The sequence below is a fragment of the Gigantopelta aegis genome, chromosome 6 (assembly GCF_016097555.1).
Source record: "Gigantopelta aegis isolate Gae_Host chromosome 6, Gae_host_genome, whole genome shotgun sequence".
Classification (NCBI taxonomy): Eukaryota; Metazoa; Mollusca; class Gastropoda; order Neomphalida; family Peltospiridae; genus Gigantopelta; species Gigantopelta aegis.
The window spans coordinates 41,730,196-41,749,384 of NC_054704.1; the positions used below are offsets into that span (position 1 = coordinate 41,730,196).

Consider the following 19,189-nt stretch of genomic DNA (forward strand, 5'->3'; position numbering starts at 1 on the left):
CCCTTGGTGTCGTCCTTTTTCGTTTTAAAGGTATGAAAATCTGACTTTGCGGAAGTTGCATGTGTCGTTTCAATGCAGTTTATTTACAAGTAAGAATTTTAGTGACATGTTTAAATATTATTTTCAAACAGAACTGAATCGGTTACCAATTGAGTTTGAAATTTGTGTGGTTAAGCATCCTGTTTGAGGGGGTTTTCATTTTATTTTTATCTTTATGTTGAGGCTTGGTCATGATCGACGGCATACCAATTATCTCCCCTTACATGTACTTTCACTTTGCGATTGCAATGCCTAAATAATAAATAATTTCCCATCGGTGATAGTTATAATATTAGTAAGTAAAACTGATGTATATGTTCTTACGCAATACACCCGTAAGATGTATTTCCATTTTTTTTAAAGTAAGGCCATGAGAATGAAAGTTATATAGATTTGTGTCCACCGCCCGCATGCCGTGAAAGATACCGCTGAAAATTTGCATTATTTACAAAAAATCTCATTATTTGCACAAAAAAGGCACTTAATGATCATCACACAAATTCAAGTTCCAAATCGTCAATAATGGTAATGTCTACGAGGTCCTTCGCGCCAAAACTGCCATCTCCGTCATAAATTCTGAAGTGTTACTGTAGCCCATTTGAGCATTGAATCGTCAAGCAGGAAGCAGTATATTCCAAACATTGACGAAAATTGCCGAACTCTTGATGTGTCGACCTCATTTGGACTTTAATCTACTATGGAAATAATAGATCAATAAAGATAACGAATAATGAAAAATGAAAAAAAGCCTCATGTGTTTTTTAAATTGTTCGGACGCAAATCTATAACTTTCATTCTCTTGGCCTAAATATGGTTTGGAGAGATATTTAATTTTAATTGGTTAGTTGCTCCATTACAGAATTTACCATCAAATATAAATCAGTACACATAGCTAAATGTTAGTGCATTAACTGGTTACCAAACATTTTCATTATAATACATTGTTGTATTTTGTGGTAATATAACTATTTAATTATGATTATAATATTTACTCAGACTGTTTTAAATTGTTTGGACGCAAATCTATAACTTTCATTCTCTTGGCCTAAATATGGTTTGGAGAGATATTTAATTTTAATTGGTTAGTTGCTCCATTACAGAATTTACCATCAAATATAAATCAGTACACAGCTAAATGTTAGTGCATTAACTGGTTACCAAACATTTTCATTATAATACATTGTTGTATTTTGTGGTAATATAACTATTTAATTATGATTATAATATTTACTCAGACTGGGTAACATTTCAGAGTGTGTTTAAGAATGACATCACCACAGACACTGAACCTCTTGAGGACACAGGCAGAACAGGCGGACAAAATCATTGCAGAATTAACCAGTCAGATTAGCGTTCTTAAAGAAGCTGCAGGTTTGCAAGACATATTACGTCCATGGATATTTAATGTTGCAATTTTTAATCCCCAACCCCATTTACCAAAGATTTAACAGTTTAAGGCACTCCCATCTTGGGCAGGGCTAAATATTTGCGCGAATCTCCGAATCCGATTCGCGCCAGGATTCGCGCAATCATAAAACATCCGAATCTATTTGGATTCGCGTGAAATATTTCCAAAAATGTATTAATTGAATAATCAGTGAGTGAAATGTTACCGAATTAAAAAATGAAATAAACTAAAAAATAGTCTGGCCATCAAGCTTCAGTTTAAAGGCGTAGCATACATTCGAATCCGTGCATTTTCAAAACGTAGTGGTTTATTGAGACTAGTCTGGCCTGGAGCATGAACCAAATTGCAAACGAAGAGAACCAAAAGGAACATGTTTGTTAAGTTTTTACATAATAACAATAGACAGTAATTAAGTGTTCCCAAATTTACTAATACACCAAACATTTCTATGTTAGTTCGCTGATATTATGTTCCTAACCTTGAATTACCTGATCTTTTTAATCATTACATGTTTTTGTCGGTTGTAGAAATACGCTTCAGAAATATCCATACAAACATTGAACCACTGCACAAAATATATTGGCAAAAGTATCCTATGCGCTGTTTACAAATAAGCAATCTTCGAAAAGTAATGGGAAACGTCCGCCAGACTGGTTTGGGTGGTTCACGGTAAATCAAATGGCCACAATGGAAACCAATCAAATAGTTAGCAAAATATTTGCTGGCTGAATTTGGGACTGGTAAGACACCTAAAAACACTAACTATAAAAAAAATGAAACCAACAAGTAACAAAACTGTTAGTAAAAAACAAACAAATAAAAAATGTGTTTTTGTTTTTTTTTGCTTTAAAATTGGATAAACTTTTACTGACAAATTGGTTATTCTTTTCAATAAATAGGTGTGTGTGTGGTTGGGTTTTTTTTTGTAATCCATATATAGTGAGTAGCATATGACAACAAATTCTATATACTAACACTGTTGATAAAGTTCTTCTCTGAAAATCTTTAGAATCGGAGGATTCCCGTGGACTGCTTCAGTGGGAATCCGAATTTTTAGCCCTGTTGGGCCTAAAACCTTTGAGGATATATGAGCACATAAATAAAGTTCCAAGTCTGTTTAGCACAGGGTTGTTGTTGTTGTTTTTTGCATCTGCTTTGACAGCTCCTATCTTTTGTCTTTTTTTTATTTTTTTTTTTTCTTTCTTTTTGCTGTCCAACATCATATACAAATCCTTTCAGCCACAACATTTAATTACTTATGCCTCCTTTTATTGTTGTGTTGTTGTTTTTATGGGGTTATTTAGGTGGTCATACAGTTTGATCTGTTTTGGGTCATTTCCTGTCGCAACCAGTCCTCCATGACTGGTAAATCAAAGAATGTGGTAGGGACTATCTTGTATGAGAAAGTGCATACTTCAATATTATTTAATGAGGGTGGCACAGTTTATTTCAACTAATCTTCCTAGAGTTCTTCCATTACAATTTTTATGAAACAAAAGCGGAATAGCTTGTATGTGGCAATGGCAAGGTTTCTTCTCTTATCTAGATAGAGTCTCACAGCTGTTTATGTTTGAACTTTGACACCCATCAGCCAGTAATTAAGCATGCATTTCTCTCTCTTTCTCTCTGTTTTTAACAGTTTCCTATGTAGGAAAAGATGAGGCTGCCCGACTACAGAAAGAGAATGATATTCTCAGGAAGGAAGTAGAACAAGCCAAAATACAACTTGTAATGGCTGAAATACATAATGGAGGTAACATGGAATTTTACTGTTATTTTATCAGGGCTCGAACTTACAGCCATATAACTTGCGGCTGGATATAAAATTACTGCCATCGGTAAAACTCCTCAACAAAATGAATATATCTGGTGTATATTATCTGCCAGTATTTAACATTTGTTCAATTTATAAAAAAATTCTTGGCCATAGGCAAGCTCACAATTGCCGCCAGTGGGCCGTTTCACCCACATCAATTTTAAAAATATGTTGTGGGTGACAGATTGTTATATTCAAGCCCTATTTTATGAAATCATCTTAAAGGCAAATAAATAAATCGTGAAAATCATTGGTTGATTTCGCTGTTAATTGTTAAGGCAAATGTTCATACCGGTAAGTTAAGTTATAAATGAATACATGTTTTTGCTAGAGTGCTGTCAAATCATCCATTTTTATTGCTACAATTGACTTCATCATCTGAACTTCATTTTACTTTATTTACCGTGATTAATTTGTTTAATATTGGCACAAAAATAACAATTGATTACTTTTTATAGATAGAAAATAGCTAAACTTTACATTAAAATTTCACTTTGATATATCTATCATAAATGTAGGATGGTGCATACAATCAGAAAGAAAAAACATATTAGCTATTGTAAAAATTGTTTGATTGTAGTGAGACAAGTGTTTGTGCCAAACCGCAGTGTGTCTACATCCGCTCCAGATTCCACCATGAAAACGGAGACGGTTGAGGAGAAGAAGAAGGATGACAAACCTAAGAAAGAGAAGAAGCAAGGTGTGTGTGTGTGTGTTCAGTCTGGGGCAGGACGTAGCCCAGTGGTAAAGAGCTCCCTCGATGCGCAGTTGGTCTTAAATCGATCCCCCGTCGGTGGGCCCATTGGGTTATTTCTCGTTCCAGCCAGTGCATCACGACTGGCATATCAAAGGCTGTGGTATGTACTACCCTGTCTGTGGGATGGTGCATATAAAAGATCCCCTGCTGCTAATCAAAAATAATAGCCCATGAAGTGGCGACAGCAGGTTTTCTCCCTCAATATCTGTGTAGTCCTTAACCATATGTCTGACCCCATATAACTGTAAATAAAATGTGTTGAGTACGTTGTTAAATAAAACATTTCCTTCTTCCATATTCAGTCTTGTCGTGTGGGGGTGCTCTGTGTGTGCCTCTTCATGCCTCTTCATGGTCTCCTGTCTGAGGCAGGATCTGGATTAGTTGATAGAGTGCTTGTCTAAGGTGCTTGCATCCTAGGATTCAACGACCTCAGTAGACCCATTCTGTGTGTGTTTTTCCTGTTCCAACCAGTGCACAAAGACTGGTATTTCAAAGGCTGTGGCATGTGTTATTCTGTCTGTGGGATGGTGCATACAGCCCATGGCAATCGGCAATGCTGTGGAGTTTTTAGTTCTCCGCAACACTTTTTTGCCTGGGATTATATTCAGGGTTTCTTTAAATGGTATGGGTTTTTTTTTGCCATGGACATTTTCTTAATTGCAGGGGTTAGCATATAAAAGATCCCTTGGTAAATATTTACCAAATGTTTGACATCCAATAGCTGATGATTAATAAATCAATCTGCTGTATTTGTCATCAAACAAAACAAACATTAACTTTTTTCTATGTGAAATGTACTTGATCCAAGAGTCGAGCAATATTTAAGTGGTCTCTCACCAAGAAATAATGGTTTATTTTTCAGCCCCCAAAGAAAAAAACCCTGCAGCTGCGAAACCTGATAACAAAGCAGAAGAGACAATCGATATCTCACGGTTAGATATGAGAATTGGGAAGATTTTGTCGGTGAAAAAACATCCAGATGCAGACACACTTTATGTAGAAGAGGTTGATATTGGGGAGGAGAAAAACCGAACGGTTGTTTCTGGATTAGTCAAGTCTGTACCACTAGAACAAGTAAGTTGATTGTTTTTGATATTGTTCTACAAGTATTTTAGGAAATCTCTATGTTTTGGGCACATTTGCAGTGAAACTTTGAAAGATATGAGCGGTACCGACATGCTTCTGTGGCTTTGATATTTAAAGGGGTCACCCCCATTTTGGGTGCGTTTCTGGTTAAACTCTGAGAGGATGTGCCTGAAACAAACATGCTTGAAAATTCAGTGCATAAAAGTACAGTTCACATGGTTCCTTGATTGATGTATAGACCGGCCTCAGTGGCGTCGTGTTAGACCATCGGTCTACAGGCTGGTAGGTACTGGGTACTTTAATCCAGATACCGACTCCAAACCCTGAGTGAGTGCCCTGCAAGGCTCAATGGGTAAGTGTAAACCACTTGCACCGACCAGTGATCCATAACTGGTTCAACAAAGGCCATGGTTTGTGCTATCCTGCCTGTGGGAAGTGCAAATAAAAGATCCCTTGCTGCCTGTCATAAAAGATTAGCCTATGTAGCGACAGGAGGTTTCTTCTAAAAAAACAGTGTTAGAATGACCATATGTTTGTCGTCCAATAGCCGATGATAAAATAAAAAATCATTGTGCTCTAGTGGCGTCGTTAAATAAAACAAACTTTACTCTTTTTTTTATTGATGTATAGAACACCATAAGTTTTTATGGTTAAGAATTTCCCTTTCTTTCTATTAAATTTCTTTCTTTTTAGTCGGAATGGACTATAGGTTTCATCTCCACAGTCTGTCTGTCCGTCCGTCCATCCATCTGTCCCACATATAGGTTTTCCAGATGGGGTTTTTCACAATGTCTTGAGATATTGAGCAGAAATTTTGTGTACATCTTTATCATGTACTGTTAAAGATAAAGTTACTTTCATGGCGATTTGTCATGTTTCAAAGAGTTATGGCCCTTGAACTTAGCTATGGAGATCGTTTTCCAGACTTTGTTTGCAATGCCTCAAGATATTGAGATGAAATATTGTATATAGCTGTTTCATGTAGTTACAGATGAAGTTCAACTTTCATTGCAATATACCCCTAATTTCACAGAGTTATGGTCCTTGAATTTGGGAGATATGTAAATTTGTTAGGCCTTGTAGGGGATATGTATTTCTTCAGCAGTACTCTCATAATGCTTGTTGAATTTTAAAATGATTCAGGGGTTACAGAATATTAATAAAGAACTGTGCTGTTTTGTTTTTATGGTGAATACTAATAAATATATTATAAATTTGTAGATTAGAAAATTTACTTAACTGTGAACATGAAAATGCTCAGTTTTCAAATGATGAAGCGGCCATAAAAATGTTTGTCATCCAATATTTTTATTCATAGATGCAAGACCGTCTGGCTGTGTTTATGTGCAACCTAAAGCCTGCCAAGATGCGAGGTGTGTTGTCCGAAGGAATGATCATGTGTGCCAGCACCACCCCAGACAAAGTTGAGATTTTGATCCCACCAGCAGGGGTGAAACCTGGCGACAGAATCTCATTTGAAGGCTATCCAGGTATGTGGTGGTGAATACAAGTGTTGATAGTTCGGTTGAATCTCATTTGATGGCTATCCAGGTACATGGTGGGGAATACAAGTGTTGATAGTTTGGTGGAATCTCAGTGAAGGCCATCCAGGTATTTGTGGGGAATACAAGTGTTGATAGTTCGGTGGTGTCTCATTTGAAGGCTATCCAGGTACGTGGTGGGGAATACAAGTGTTGATAGTTCGGTGGAATGTCATTTAAAGGCTATCCAAGTATGTGGTGGGGAATACAAGTGTTGATAGTTCAGTGGAATCTCATTTGAAGGCTATCCAGGTATGTGGTGGGGAATACAAGTGTTGATAGTTCAGTGGATTACATGTGGAGAAAATAAGTACATTTTTCCAGGCCAAATTTTCTTTTTCTTATTTATATATGTTCTATCAAATGTTGGGTTTGGAAGATTGGGTGGTGGGAAGGGGAAAAAAAAGAGGTATTTTAATTTATTTCATCATAACTTTGTTTGGTAAAAAGTTATTCAGACTTCATTTCTAATGTTAATTATAATTAGGAAATTTTCTGGCTACCAAATAATTTGGGTAATGCTAGGTATTTCTTCTGGTTACTATTCCATTATTTATTTATTTTAAATCTGAAACCTACATATTTCATTATCATAAAAAAAATAGTGGAGTAATAGCATGTGCCTGTTGCCACATATATCGTCCTTTTGTGAACAACTGTATTATGGTATTTAGAGATTCAGATAAAACTATTACTTTAATACTTACTATTCAGAACTGCTGGCAAATATTTATAGGCAAAAAAAAAAAGGTCTCAATAGTGACATGGGCCTAATAACAAATTGTTATTTAAAAAATGATGACTTGTACATATTGATTGTGTATTGATTGTGTATTTTATTCTCATAGCTTGTCAGCAACATTGCGTCAATTCATAATTAATTAGTGAAAATGTCATATTGGTATTTATAAAGGTATGCCAAAGGTTTAAAACATGTCAGAGTTGTTGAATATTTAAACATATATTCCTTTGTTGGGGTGTCATTAAACAAATATTTCTTTGAACTTTGTTTTGCAGGTGAACCAGATGCATTGCTTAATCCAAAGAAGAAAATATGGGAGACCCTGAAACCATTTGTTAAAACTGACGCCAACAAGGTTGCCACCTACAAGGGAGTTCCATTTAAGGTGGAGGGAAAAGGCATTGTGGTAGCTGAAACCTTACCTAATGCACAGATTTCATGATTTCTTTATGTAACTTACATTTTCAAGGAATAAAAACAATCAAGAAAAAAAAAGTGTCCATTAAGCAGCATATATATATATATATATATATGCACCAGACTATTTGAACAGATTTCTTGTACTAAAAAGAGCCTGCAAAATGTTGTGTACAAATGTCAGTTTCTGTTTTGACAAGACAACTATATTTTATTATTAAAGGTGCTATTATAAATTTGTATCTTTCTTTTTTTCTTTAAAAAAACTAAATTGGACATACATAAGCTTCAATGATATATAAGCTTGTGCGAGACTGTAAGCACTAGTTCATATTAAAATACAGAATGAATGCACCACTATGCTCATTACACTTGTGAGTGCTCCATGAATGGCAGATTTGGCAGGCTGTGGTATGTGCTGTTTGGGGAAAATGCTACCGTTAGCTACCACAAACCATGGTCGAGGTCATTCATGCATTACATCAGAAACAGAAATTGGCCAATCTCTTCCCCCCCCACCCCCCCTCCAACATGGATAGATCCTAGATTAATTGCATATAAGGCTATGCGCCTTACAACTGGGCTGTCATGTTAACCTAGCTGAAAGATCCCTTAAATTGTGTAGTCTTGGGGCAGTAGCAGTCCAGTGTATTTGGAAAAGTGTTCCATGTCCGTGAATGCAGTTAACAAAAACTGCATTGCTCTTATAGAAACATTGCTATTGATTAACCATTGAATCAATGTTTCTCGTATATCTACGCCATAGGCCTGTAAAAGCTAATAATCAACATACTTCAGGAGTAATCAATATTTTTTTTTATTCTGCTGTAAAAATAAAATGGTAAAACACCTGATGTAGGTAGTTATGTGATGCACTTTTTCTTACTAGTAAACATAAAACCTACATCTTCTTGAGGACAAATTTGGGAGTTCTTTGATGGTGTAATAAAAATCAAATGAATGCAGGTGGAAATTGAATTTGAACATTCCTTTGTTTAGTTCAGTTCTGAAAATTATTTGTTAAATATTTCTTGCTAATCTTAGGCTAAATAACGCTTTAGCAAAATCCAGTTTGCATTGCCTTTACATGTAGTTTTCAGACTATTTCAGAAAAAAAAAAAAAAAAATTGATTGTGAATATCTCCAGTCAACATATATATTTTTTAAAGACACAATCACACTGCATGCATAATTAAAATGTTACCTCAGCAGACACGGTGTTAAATAAATTTGTCAAATTATTCTATTTTAAATAAAATCCAGATAAAATTCGACATGTACTTTAATATTAAATCAGGTTCCAAATGTATGGCCCATTGCTACAGCTTCAAACATGTTGTCTTTGCATCTTTAAGTAAGAGATACCCAACCAACCCTCTTAAGATCTCACCATCATCATACCCTGGTCCACTTTGTTATCATGATTAGTTTCACAAGATTATTGCCGTGCTCAGCTGACAAGCAGGCGTGACAAAACCCTGGCTCATCATTTAACTTCAAATGTTTTGTGATATTAACAAGTGCCAAGAGTAACAGCAAATCACATCGGTTCAACTTGTGATGCACAATCCATTAATAGGAACCAGGCTTTCGTTAATTTAAAAATATTCTCCTGTGGAAGAAGAACGTGTTTAGCTCTCAGAACTGTATCAAAGTCTCCAGCAACTTGCATCTGACATTCCCTGCAGACTCCCATCTGGGATGAGGCCTGTAAAAAGAAGAAGAAAAAAAATATCAAAACTATATTTTTAATAAATATTTGATCCTAAAAGCCACAAATTTGACAAATAATAATACAGTAAAGTACACTTATAACGAACATGCTTAGAACGAACTACTGCATAGGTCAAAATTATCGTTAAGTCCTGTTTTATCTCCCTATACATCAATAACTATCTTACGCAAATGTGTACAATGAACTACTGCTACAACAAACTATCATGGTCCCTTCTGGTTCATTATAACTACTTTACTGTATTTGGTTAATGCTACTAACCCACGTTTCTGAGGTACATATATATCTTTTTCGCTTGTCAAGACACCACAACTGTCCACCCGTTTCATAAAAGTGTTAAGAAGGGCACGCTCGTTTCGCATTCTATATATATATCCCAACATCAATGTTTTACACAAATTCTTTTGATAGTATTTTTTTTAAAACATTTTTAAGACTATGGACTCTGGTTTTATGCCAATTTATAAACTAGTTTAAAACCCTCTCATGCCTTATAGTTTTAAGCCTCTTAACATCAGATATGTTTTTATGTGTAATTAACAAGGAAGATATTTGATTATGTAAAGAGTTAACTGAACTCTGTACCACCGTGGTAATCTACCGGTAACCTTCTCGACTTACTTCAATCAATCAATCGATCACTCATTTGATCCACAAAAGATGTTTCACCTATTCCTGTCTGGGGCACACCCTCCAAGAGATCTGCCCCAGACAGCAGATGACGGTCTGTGAAAAGCACTTACTTGTTTACAAAGGCTAGAAGGATCTCCCTGGCTGTTTGGGGGAAGTACGACTGCTGCACTGCATGCTCCAACACTAAGAGGGGACCAGTCACATCACTGATAGGCTTGAATTTCTTGTCTTCTCCCTGAGATTGGAAAAACGAAAAACACTAACGTATACAAAGCAATAAGAAAAAACCCGCATATTACAGAGTCTCCATAAAAAAGTTTTTTTTTTTTTTTTAACGACACCACTTGAGCACATAAATTTATTAATCATCGGCTGTTGGATGTCAAATATATGGTCATTTTGGCACAGCCATAGAGATGAAACCCGCTACGTTTTTCCATTAGTGGCAAGGGATCTTTTATATGCACCATCCCACTGACAGGATAGCACATACCATGGCCTTTGATATACCAGTTGTGGTGCACTGGCTAGAGCGAGGAATAGGCCCACCGACGGGGATCGATCCTAGACCGACCGCGCATCAAGTGAGTGTTTTCCCACTGGGCTACATCCCGCCCTATAGTGTCTATAAGTAACCATTTTTATTACAAATGTTTTCTTTCAACTGTACATCACGACCAGAAGCAAGTAATGGTTGGTCAAAAACATACAAGTGGTAATATAAATAATCTCTTTATGGGAACAAGTACAGTATTTTATTTAACACTGCATGCTACATAATCTATATGTTTAAAGGTATGCAATTTCTTTTGACAAACAGCCATGGGAAAGCACAAAGCTAAGTATAAGAAATGATGTCACCACTGTAATGAATTGTATTTACTGTAAAATAAATGTCAGTATATTAAACGATGTTTCCTCATACCAGTAATTAATAAATATATAATATGCAAAAACATATCACTAGTTTGATATTTGTGTACCGTATGTGGCATAGTTTATTGGATTCGAGTATGTTAGTTTTAAAATATGTTTTGTTTTGAAGTTTCTTTCACAAAAAAGTGACTTTGGAAGTTTCATAAATTTCCCATCTAGGACTTGTTTGCTTACCTTATTTAGTGTTTATACCAATAATCAAAATATTTTTGTCATTGATTTTATCTTCTGTAATGTTTATAGCAGTAATACCAATAGCTATATAGAAACTATTATCGTTTAGTTACTATTACCAGAAGTGCTAATATAACAATGCCCGGAAGTGTATCCTGGGGATACATCATGTCGAAGCAGACGACAAGTCTTATGTTCTCAGTTTGAACAAAAGCCACTATACTTTTTGAAATGAGTTTGTTGAGCCAGAACATTACATCTTCAAATAAGTTATTCAGTCAAAAACTTGTATTAATGATATATATGCCATTGTTATTAATGTTATGATCACTACAATTGGAAATACAGAAACAATATCTCACAAACCATCTCGCTGGAGAGGAACACATACACCTGGCAATATTTACCCACCTTTATTATTCCCATCTGAACAAGAAGTGCATTTGTTGCAATGGCTATGTTTTCTGGTACTTTAAATATCTCTTGAAACAATCCATCTGAAGTAAATACAATGTATCAAAATAAATGCAACAGAATTTTGTTTAAATCATATCCACAAAACATTCATAAAACTAAGCATGAATCTGAACACTTACTGCCAATAACAAACTGTATTGTATTTAGTCTAATGTCTGAACCAAATTGTTAACAACTACGATCATTTATTCTCCTACCTTAATTACCGTTAGATTTTCTCCACATTTTGTCTAGACATAAAATCATGTAAAACCCATTACAATCACATAGATTCCACAAAATAGACTGAAACTATATCAACTTCGCTAAGATCTCCTAGGACAAAACACATACAACTTTTCACTGCTATTTTTATTTTTTATGGAATACTCTTCAAAAGGGGTGGAAGCCTCTGAAGTATGTGACATAATTAATCTGATGTCATGACACCTGCATTAAACCATAGCGTGACATAATGTTGTTAGATTATGTCATATCGATCTACCCCTCCTGAAGACTATTCCATAAAAACGCAAAATGACAGCTAGCAAAAAATTGCATGTGTTTTGTCCTAGGAGATCTCAGGTGACATGGTTATAATCTAGCATTTGGAATCTGTGTCATCGTAATGGGGTTTGAACAAAGTGTGGGGACAATCTAATGATAATTAAAGGTAGGAGACTGATTTATCATAGTTGTTAACAATGTGGTTCAGACTTTAGACACTAAAGGCCATGTCACACGATACAAGGACAGCTGATTGCATAGCAACCAGTGGAATCATTATATTTGTCTTGTCACATTCAGCTATTCTCATATCACCGCAAGTCTCAATCCTTATGGCTTAATGTGACCACCCATTTTTAATCCATAAACTTTGAAGTCTGATGTGTAAAATACTTCAGCATCCTGCATTAATACAGCCTAAGCCTCACGATTCTGATTTACAATGGTGGGATTTAATAATTTTAAGAGTTTGTTGCTATCTAATTAACTTCACACTGAAACTGCTACAAATAAATCCACCTCAAACCACATAACTGGTCTTACCAAACAATACACTGAGATTTCAATGCATGTGAAAAGCAAATTGGATGAACTTTTTGTTAATGTCTCTGTGTATTTACCTGCACATTCACAAGCAGCATGTTTTGTTTTTTCATCGTCCTTTGTCACCACTGCTGAAATCTGTATTAAAACAAGTGTCCTCACTGTTAAATCATCAACAGAAAAGAAAGTTAGGTTTAATTAATTACACCTCAGAATCCTTACCGTACAACTATTTTATCAACCATATAGAAATTATAACACATGCTCCACAGTGAGGGAGAAAAAAGGAAAGTGTACACTGGTACATAATAATCACACCCAAGCACATTATTTAATAAGTGGCCACAACACACATTCTGTTCATGCTGTATTGGATGACAAGGTTATATCTAACCAAACCAGATTAAAGCTAATTTTAACAATACTGCCATGAAACAAACTATAGAAATATAGCTGTAGCATCATTCATTAAAATATATATATATAATTTGTCCCTATTAAAAGTTTACAACATACCCGTATCACAGTTTCTACAACTTTTTCCACATCAGTAACGTCATTCTGAAAAACAGAAGGAAAAAATATAACATACACATGTAGGTAAGCATTTAATAGTGAGCTTTGAAGCCATTTCACAAGCTTGTGAATCAGGGCCTGTGCTTATAAAACTTTTAAAGAGTCCAGACTCAATCTCAAATGACATACATAATAAAGCTATAAACAAAATCTTGCAGCAATACAGGAAAAAGTCGGGAAAACAAATGTTCATATCTCCCAAGTTCAAGGGTCTTAACCCTGTCAAAAACTTATAAAACTTTACACAAAAATTTCATCTGAATATCTTGAGGCATTGCGGGGGGAAAAAAAAGGTCCAGAAAACAGTATGTGTGACAGATGGACAGACCAAAGTAATGAAATAACTATGGCACTGTCATGAGATGAGTAAAAAGTAAATATTGGCCTCCGTCAATATATATATTTTTTTTATTTGCTCTACAAAACATCATATGGGTCTCTTGTTCACAATGCTATAACTGTTTATTAGTGTATTGAATAATGTTATACCCCTAGTTCTTCCTTGATGGCTGTCACTCTGTGCTTGCCAAGCTGAAGCAGTTTGGATGGAGACGGGAAAGACAGGAAATCTTTGGCTGTTACCTCCTGGAAAACAACATGCTTTAGATAACAACATAGTAAACGGCAGATGTGTGACACGGACGATTACAACAAAGGACCATCTGTCACTGTTGAAAATATGGGCTTGTGGTTTGGATAGTGAAAATTTAAAAAGTTAAAAGTTTGTTTTGTTTAACGACACCACTAGAGCACACTGATTTATTACTGTATCATCCACTATTGGATAATTTGGTAATTTTTACATATAGTCTTATATTTTTCCATTAGTATCATGGGATACTCTAAATGCACCACCCTGACAGGATAGCACATACCATAGCCTTTGATATACCAGTAGTGGTGCACTGCCTGGAACGAGAAATAACCCAATGGGTCCACAAACTGTTATCAATCCTAAAGCAACCGTGCATCAGGTGAAGGCTTTACAACTTGGCTACGTCCTGCCTCTGGATAGCAAAAGAAGCTCAAACATAGGAGCAGCTTTCTCAGATCAGGAAAGGATCTTAATGAGAAAGAAAGGAAATAGAAATTAAATTACACTGTAACATTTCTAAATGCTGCTACCCATATATAGTCCCAGTTTTTTTTTTTTTAAATATTTGTTGAAATATATTCGTAGAAATTAAATTAGACAGTAATGTTTCTAAATGCTGGTACCCATATATAATCGCAGTACATGTACATTATTTTCAATGTGTGAAGTGAGGGGAGGGCTGTTGTGGGGTGGGGTGGAACCAAGATAAAACACTGATTCACCACTAGACTGGTTAATGGGTTTTTTATACAATCTTTAAGCTAAAAGCTACTAGTAGGCTATTCTTTACAAAATAAGAATAGCATTGTCTAGCAAATATTTAGAAATTGACAAGGAGCAACAGGGTTCTAGATTTGCTACTCATCTCCTAGCTTTTACTTCAAGATTAAAATTTGAGTTAAGCAAAGATTACTTCTCATCACCAAATGATTTTTTATAATATTATGATGCAAAACAGATTAAGGAGCATTAAAAAACAAACAGAGGCATACATAGTACACTTCCAAATCATAAAATCAGTTTCCTAAAAAAAAAAAAATGTTTCTTTCCCCTTACTGAAATAAATTTAGCAGTTCTGTCCAGAAATTAAAGTAAATAAAATGTAACAAAAATACAGTGTATACTATATGTTTATTAAAAACAAATATAAATATACTTGTACATGTGAAACAACTGCATAAGAAAAGAAATACAATAACGCTTGTGATAAAAAGTACTTTTAAAAATCAACATAACTTAAACATATGTTCTGTACACATGGAATTAAGAGGTATATTTTTGTTGGACAGAACAGAACTATTCCAAAACAGTTATAACATTAACAAAATAATGTGGAGCCAAAATCAGAACACTGCAATTCAAGAAAATTGATGAAAGTATCATTAAATGATGATGGTTATTTATAATAATGAAAACAGATCATATATTTTGGCATTTCTGTTCGCTGGAATATTTTGACAACAGTATATCAAAATTTAAATTAATATGTTGCATAACGTGGTAATAAAACAGTTAAAACAATTTATTTTATTTTAAAAGATTAATACATAAAAATCAATTTTTATACTATACAACAATGATGTATCCTGCATGTTAAACTTTTGTCATATTTACCAACAGGACTCTATGAAGCAAACCAATCAGTTAAAACCTCAACTCACATTTTAATATTCAGCAGTCAAATAAAAGCAGACTGGTCCATTTTAAGAAAGCAGACAAGTAAAAGTATCACTCAAATCACAGACAACTTGCTTTGAAAAATACCACAAGTGGAAATGCTTGCTGATAAGAACAAGGGAAAGTTCAGCCAACCGTTTGTCGCTAACGCTTGCTACATGGTTTTTACGCTATACTGTGAAAACACTTTTCTTCATGGCGGTCTAATTTTCTTGTAATTTGTGGACAGGTGCAGTTAATGAATTTAAGTACAAACAAAAATATAATACATGTATATATATATAATACGAATTATGACACTACCTTTACCATCCACAAATTTAAGTACCGAATGAAATGTGTTTCTTAAAAAAACATATGAACATTTAAGACTAAAAAAGAAAAGATTTCACAGTACATTAAACTGAATGAATACCATGAAAACCAGTCAAAATACTTTGCAAACGTTCAGCGAAAAATGGCTGGTTGAATGTAGACCAGGTGTAAAAATTGGTGCCAATTTCTACTACAGTGAAACCTCTCAAAACCAGACCCTCTGTGAACTGGAATTTCCTCAAAATCAGACGTTTTGTGCGGCCCCTTTTAAATTTCGGTACAGAAGAGAACCTCTCTAAACCGGATACCTCTATAAACCAGGCATTTTACTTGGTCTCGAGGGTATCCGGTTTAGAGGATTTTCACTGTATATGCATATTGTTTATTTCACTAGAAAGATGTTCCAGGGTGCTGATGGATATTCACTACTTAAAACTAAGAAACTCCTTTCCCCATGCTTATAAATGGTTTAGAACCTAGACTAAAGACTCAAATAAAGTCTGAGACTTTTAACGTAATGGCAACGTGAATCAAACTGCATGCATGTGACATTATTAGACTCAAACTAAGAAACTCCTTTCCCAGTGTTTATAAACCTTATGGAGTCTAGACTCCAAATAAACTCTGCGACTTTAACATTATAACCAAGTCATACAAATTGCATGTGTCTGACGATATTAGAGATGCGAGTCTATACTCCGTTTTATGAGCATGGGCCCTTGCATGATAACTGCAAATGTGCCATACTTCACACAATGTTACATGCTGCATATTGCACAGATCAGATGCTGCTCTTGTGGAATGTCAATCAGTGCAGACTGCGACAAATCATCTATTATAAATGTGAATTTGTTTTGTTTTGCACACACAGACTAAGGGTAGTACATAGAGCTGGGCAGTACTGAAATTTCAGGTTCGGTATCGGTATTTTGGGGCTGATTTATCTCGATATCAGTACAGTATTCATACAATATCGATATCAATATCGAGTGGTATTTTCAGCTTTAAATGCATGCCCTAGTTAACTCTCACCTACTAATTTGATCTAAATAAAATTAAATTCCATACACAAGGCCCTCATCTCTCTTCTATTCAGCTATTTTGTGTTCGTCAGATATATATTATTAGTGCTTTACTAAATGGCGTAAAACATTTTTCAATACAGAAATTTCTGTATTTTAATAATTGTTCAGTATGGTAAATCCCGATACTGAACGGTATATACGGTATACAGCCCAGCGCTAGTAGTAAACGTAGATGTTACTTATTTTATGCCGAGGAAATCCTGATGGTAAATCCTTTTATTGCACACTCATCTCCTCTACACAAATCAATATGTTCATCATTTTAGGATTTACAATAATATAGAAAAGATATCTCGTTTCACAGGTTTTTTTAATACTTCTTTCATACTTATGGAAGCAATAATATTCACACTGGGACAATCCCCGTTATAAAATGTGTAAACACCAGTTTTGTCATGTGTTAGATTAAACTCTGTCCTTGTGAAAGGTAATTATTTTATCCCAATACAAATATTACAATCCTTCCAATTGGCATTTGTTTCAACCACATGCTCTTCACGTCACAAATAAGTAAGGTACTACATGTAGTGTTGGGCTGAAAAAAAAATCCCATTATAAAAATGTAAATGCATGTTTCTATTTTTCTGCATATCTTCCATGGTATAGGTGCAGTGGGTACTTGTGTGGAAATTAATGATTTTATTTTTGTCATGTTACCATCATAAATTATTAATTCTGTGCAAGTCAGTTTGAAGCACATGCTCTTTATCATACAAATCCAGCATTGCTTTAGTTTACATTATTTTGGACTAGGAAACTCTAGGAACCATTCATTCATATACTTTCCTTTGTTTGACAACCAATAGCCATTGTATTTTTGGCACTGGGGTGTCATTAAAGATTCAATCATTCACTGCAAAAATCCCTCCATTATAAATGTCTAATTTCTATTGTCTATCATACTTTAGGTGCAGTACTTGTGAAAGGTAACAGAGACCAAAGCAATCCTTGTTATAAATATGTGAAAATTCCTGCATTTTACATGTGTGTGTGTGCTCTTGTTTACAATAACCAGGTGATAAACTTGGTGAAAAACAACTGTTTCCCTTGTAATTTAAATAAATACTTGACATGCTGTTTACTGCACTATTCAGGTGCTTGACTATTTAACAGAGTGAGACAACCCCTCTATTATAAATAAGTTTTAATTATATCGTTAGATGTGTTCTTTTTTGTGGAATTTCGCTATTTTTCAACCCCTCCATTATAAATATGATTAATGTATTATTTTTGTGTGTGGAATTTCGCTATTTTCAACTGAGGCAATCCCTCCATTATAAATATGTTTATAAATGTGTTCTCTTTTTTTGTAGAAATTCACCGTTTCCAACTGAGACAACCCCTCCATTATAAATATGTTTAATGTGTTCTTTTTTTTGGTAGAAATTCACTGTTTTCAACTGAGACAACCACTCCATTATAAATATGTTTAATGTATTCTTTTTTTTGGTAGAAATTCACTATTTTTGACTGAGACAACTCCTTCATTATAAATATTATTAAGTGTTATGTTAATTGTATTGTTTGTTTGAAGTGTTCTTTTTTGTAGAAATTCACTATTTTCAACTGAGGCAATCCTCCATTGTTAAGATCTATTGTTGGACGAATTCTTTCTTGCACTACACTATTCAGGTACTGTTATTGCAGAAATTCACTATTTTCGACCGAGACAATCCTCCATTATAAATAAGTGACAGTTTATGTACAGGCTCCTAGTGTGAAGCCACGTCAGGATAGGTGCAGCCTGCCCATCTCATCAGCAAGTGAGGTGGCTTCCATCTGCAAAAAGGCCAAACACAACCGTTTAGACTCGGACAAGACACGATGAACTGAGGAAGCCACCACACTAAACAGCACACACATTGCTTTTATACTGACACAGAATACGAAGCGAAAAAAATTATGTGTGTTTATGAAATAAAAGTCAGTAGTAAAACGTATCCAGTGATATGAGATGCCTAAATTTACTTGGGTTTTTTCTTGATAAAACAGTACCATACCAAACTTACAAATGTAAGAATCTTTCTGTCAGCACTGTCAATTAAAACTATGATGCACTACAGTGAAACCCCTCTAAACCGGACACCCTCGGGGCCAAGTAAAATGTCTGGTTTTAAGAGGTATCTGGTTTAGAGAGGTTACGTTCTGTAC

The 19,189-nt window shown here is 34.8% G+C and overlaps 2 protein-coding genes across 3 annotated transcripts in view; one reads left to right on the forward strand and one right to left on the reverse strand.

Moving 5' to 3' along the window:
* Positions 1–33: 33 nt before the first annotated feature.
* On the forward strand, positions 34–8,042 carry LOC121374071 (aminoacyl tRNA synthase complex-interacting multifunctional protein 1-like). Of its 2 annotated transcripts, none has more exons than XM_041500970.1 (7): positions 34–89; positions 1,275–1,410; positions 3,087–3,200; positions 3,844–3,963; positions 4,883–5,094; positions 6,425–6,596; positions 7,665–8,042. In XM_041500970.1, exons 2-7 carry the CDS (start codon positions 1,305–1,307, stop codon positions 7,829–7,831), a joined length of 891 nt encoding a protein of 296 aa, XP_041356904.1. In that variant the 5' UTR covers positions 34–89; positions 1,275–1,304; the 3' UTR covers positions 7,832–8,042. The 2 variants fall into 2 exon arrangements, with proteins under 2 accessions (XP_041356904.1, XP_041356903.1); XM_041500969.1 differs by having other exon boundaries at positions 40–89; positions 1,292–1,410.
* Positions 8,043–8,607: 565 nt separating this feature from the next.
* Positions 8,608–19,189, reverse strand: part of LOC121374070 (ran GTPase-activating protein 1-like) — a 28,751-nt gene continuing 18,169 nt past the window's right edge. Inside the window, exons 12-17 of the mRNA XM_041500968.1 lie at positions 13,856–13,951; positions 13,307–13,351; positions 12,868–12,928; positions 11,696–11,781; positions 10,285–10,409; positions 8,608–9,514 (exon numbers count right to left, since the gene is read on the reverse strand). Of these exons, the coding sequence (XP_041356902.1) occupies positions 9,445–9,514; positions 10,285–10,409; positions 11,696–11,781; positions 12,868–12,928; positions 13,307–13,351; positions 13,856–13,951 (483 nt within the window). The 3' untranslated portion in view covers positions 8,608–9,444. The remainder of the gene's footprint in view (positions 9,515–10,284; positions 10,410–11,695; positions 11,782–12,867; positions 12,929–13,306; positions 13,352–13,855; positions 13,952–19,189) is intronic.

Bases quoted from the DNA above. Each gene is read 5' to 3' on its own strand.
- LOC121374071 (XM_041500969.1), top strand. The intron at 3,964-4,882 runs GTGTGTGTGTGT...TTTATTTTTCAG, and splicing joins TAAGAAAGAGAAGAAGCAAG to CCCCCAAAGAAAAAAACCCT. The intron at 5,095-6,424 runs GTAAGTTGATTG...TTTTATTCATAG, and splicing joins AGTCTGTACCACTAGAACAA to ATGCAAGACCGTCTGGCTGT.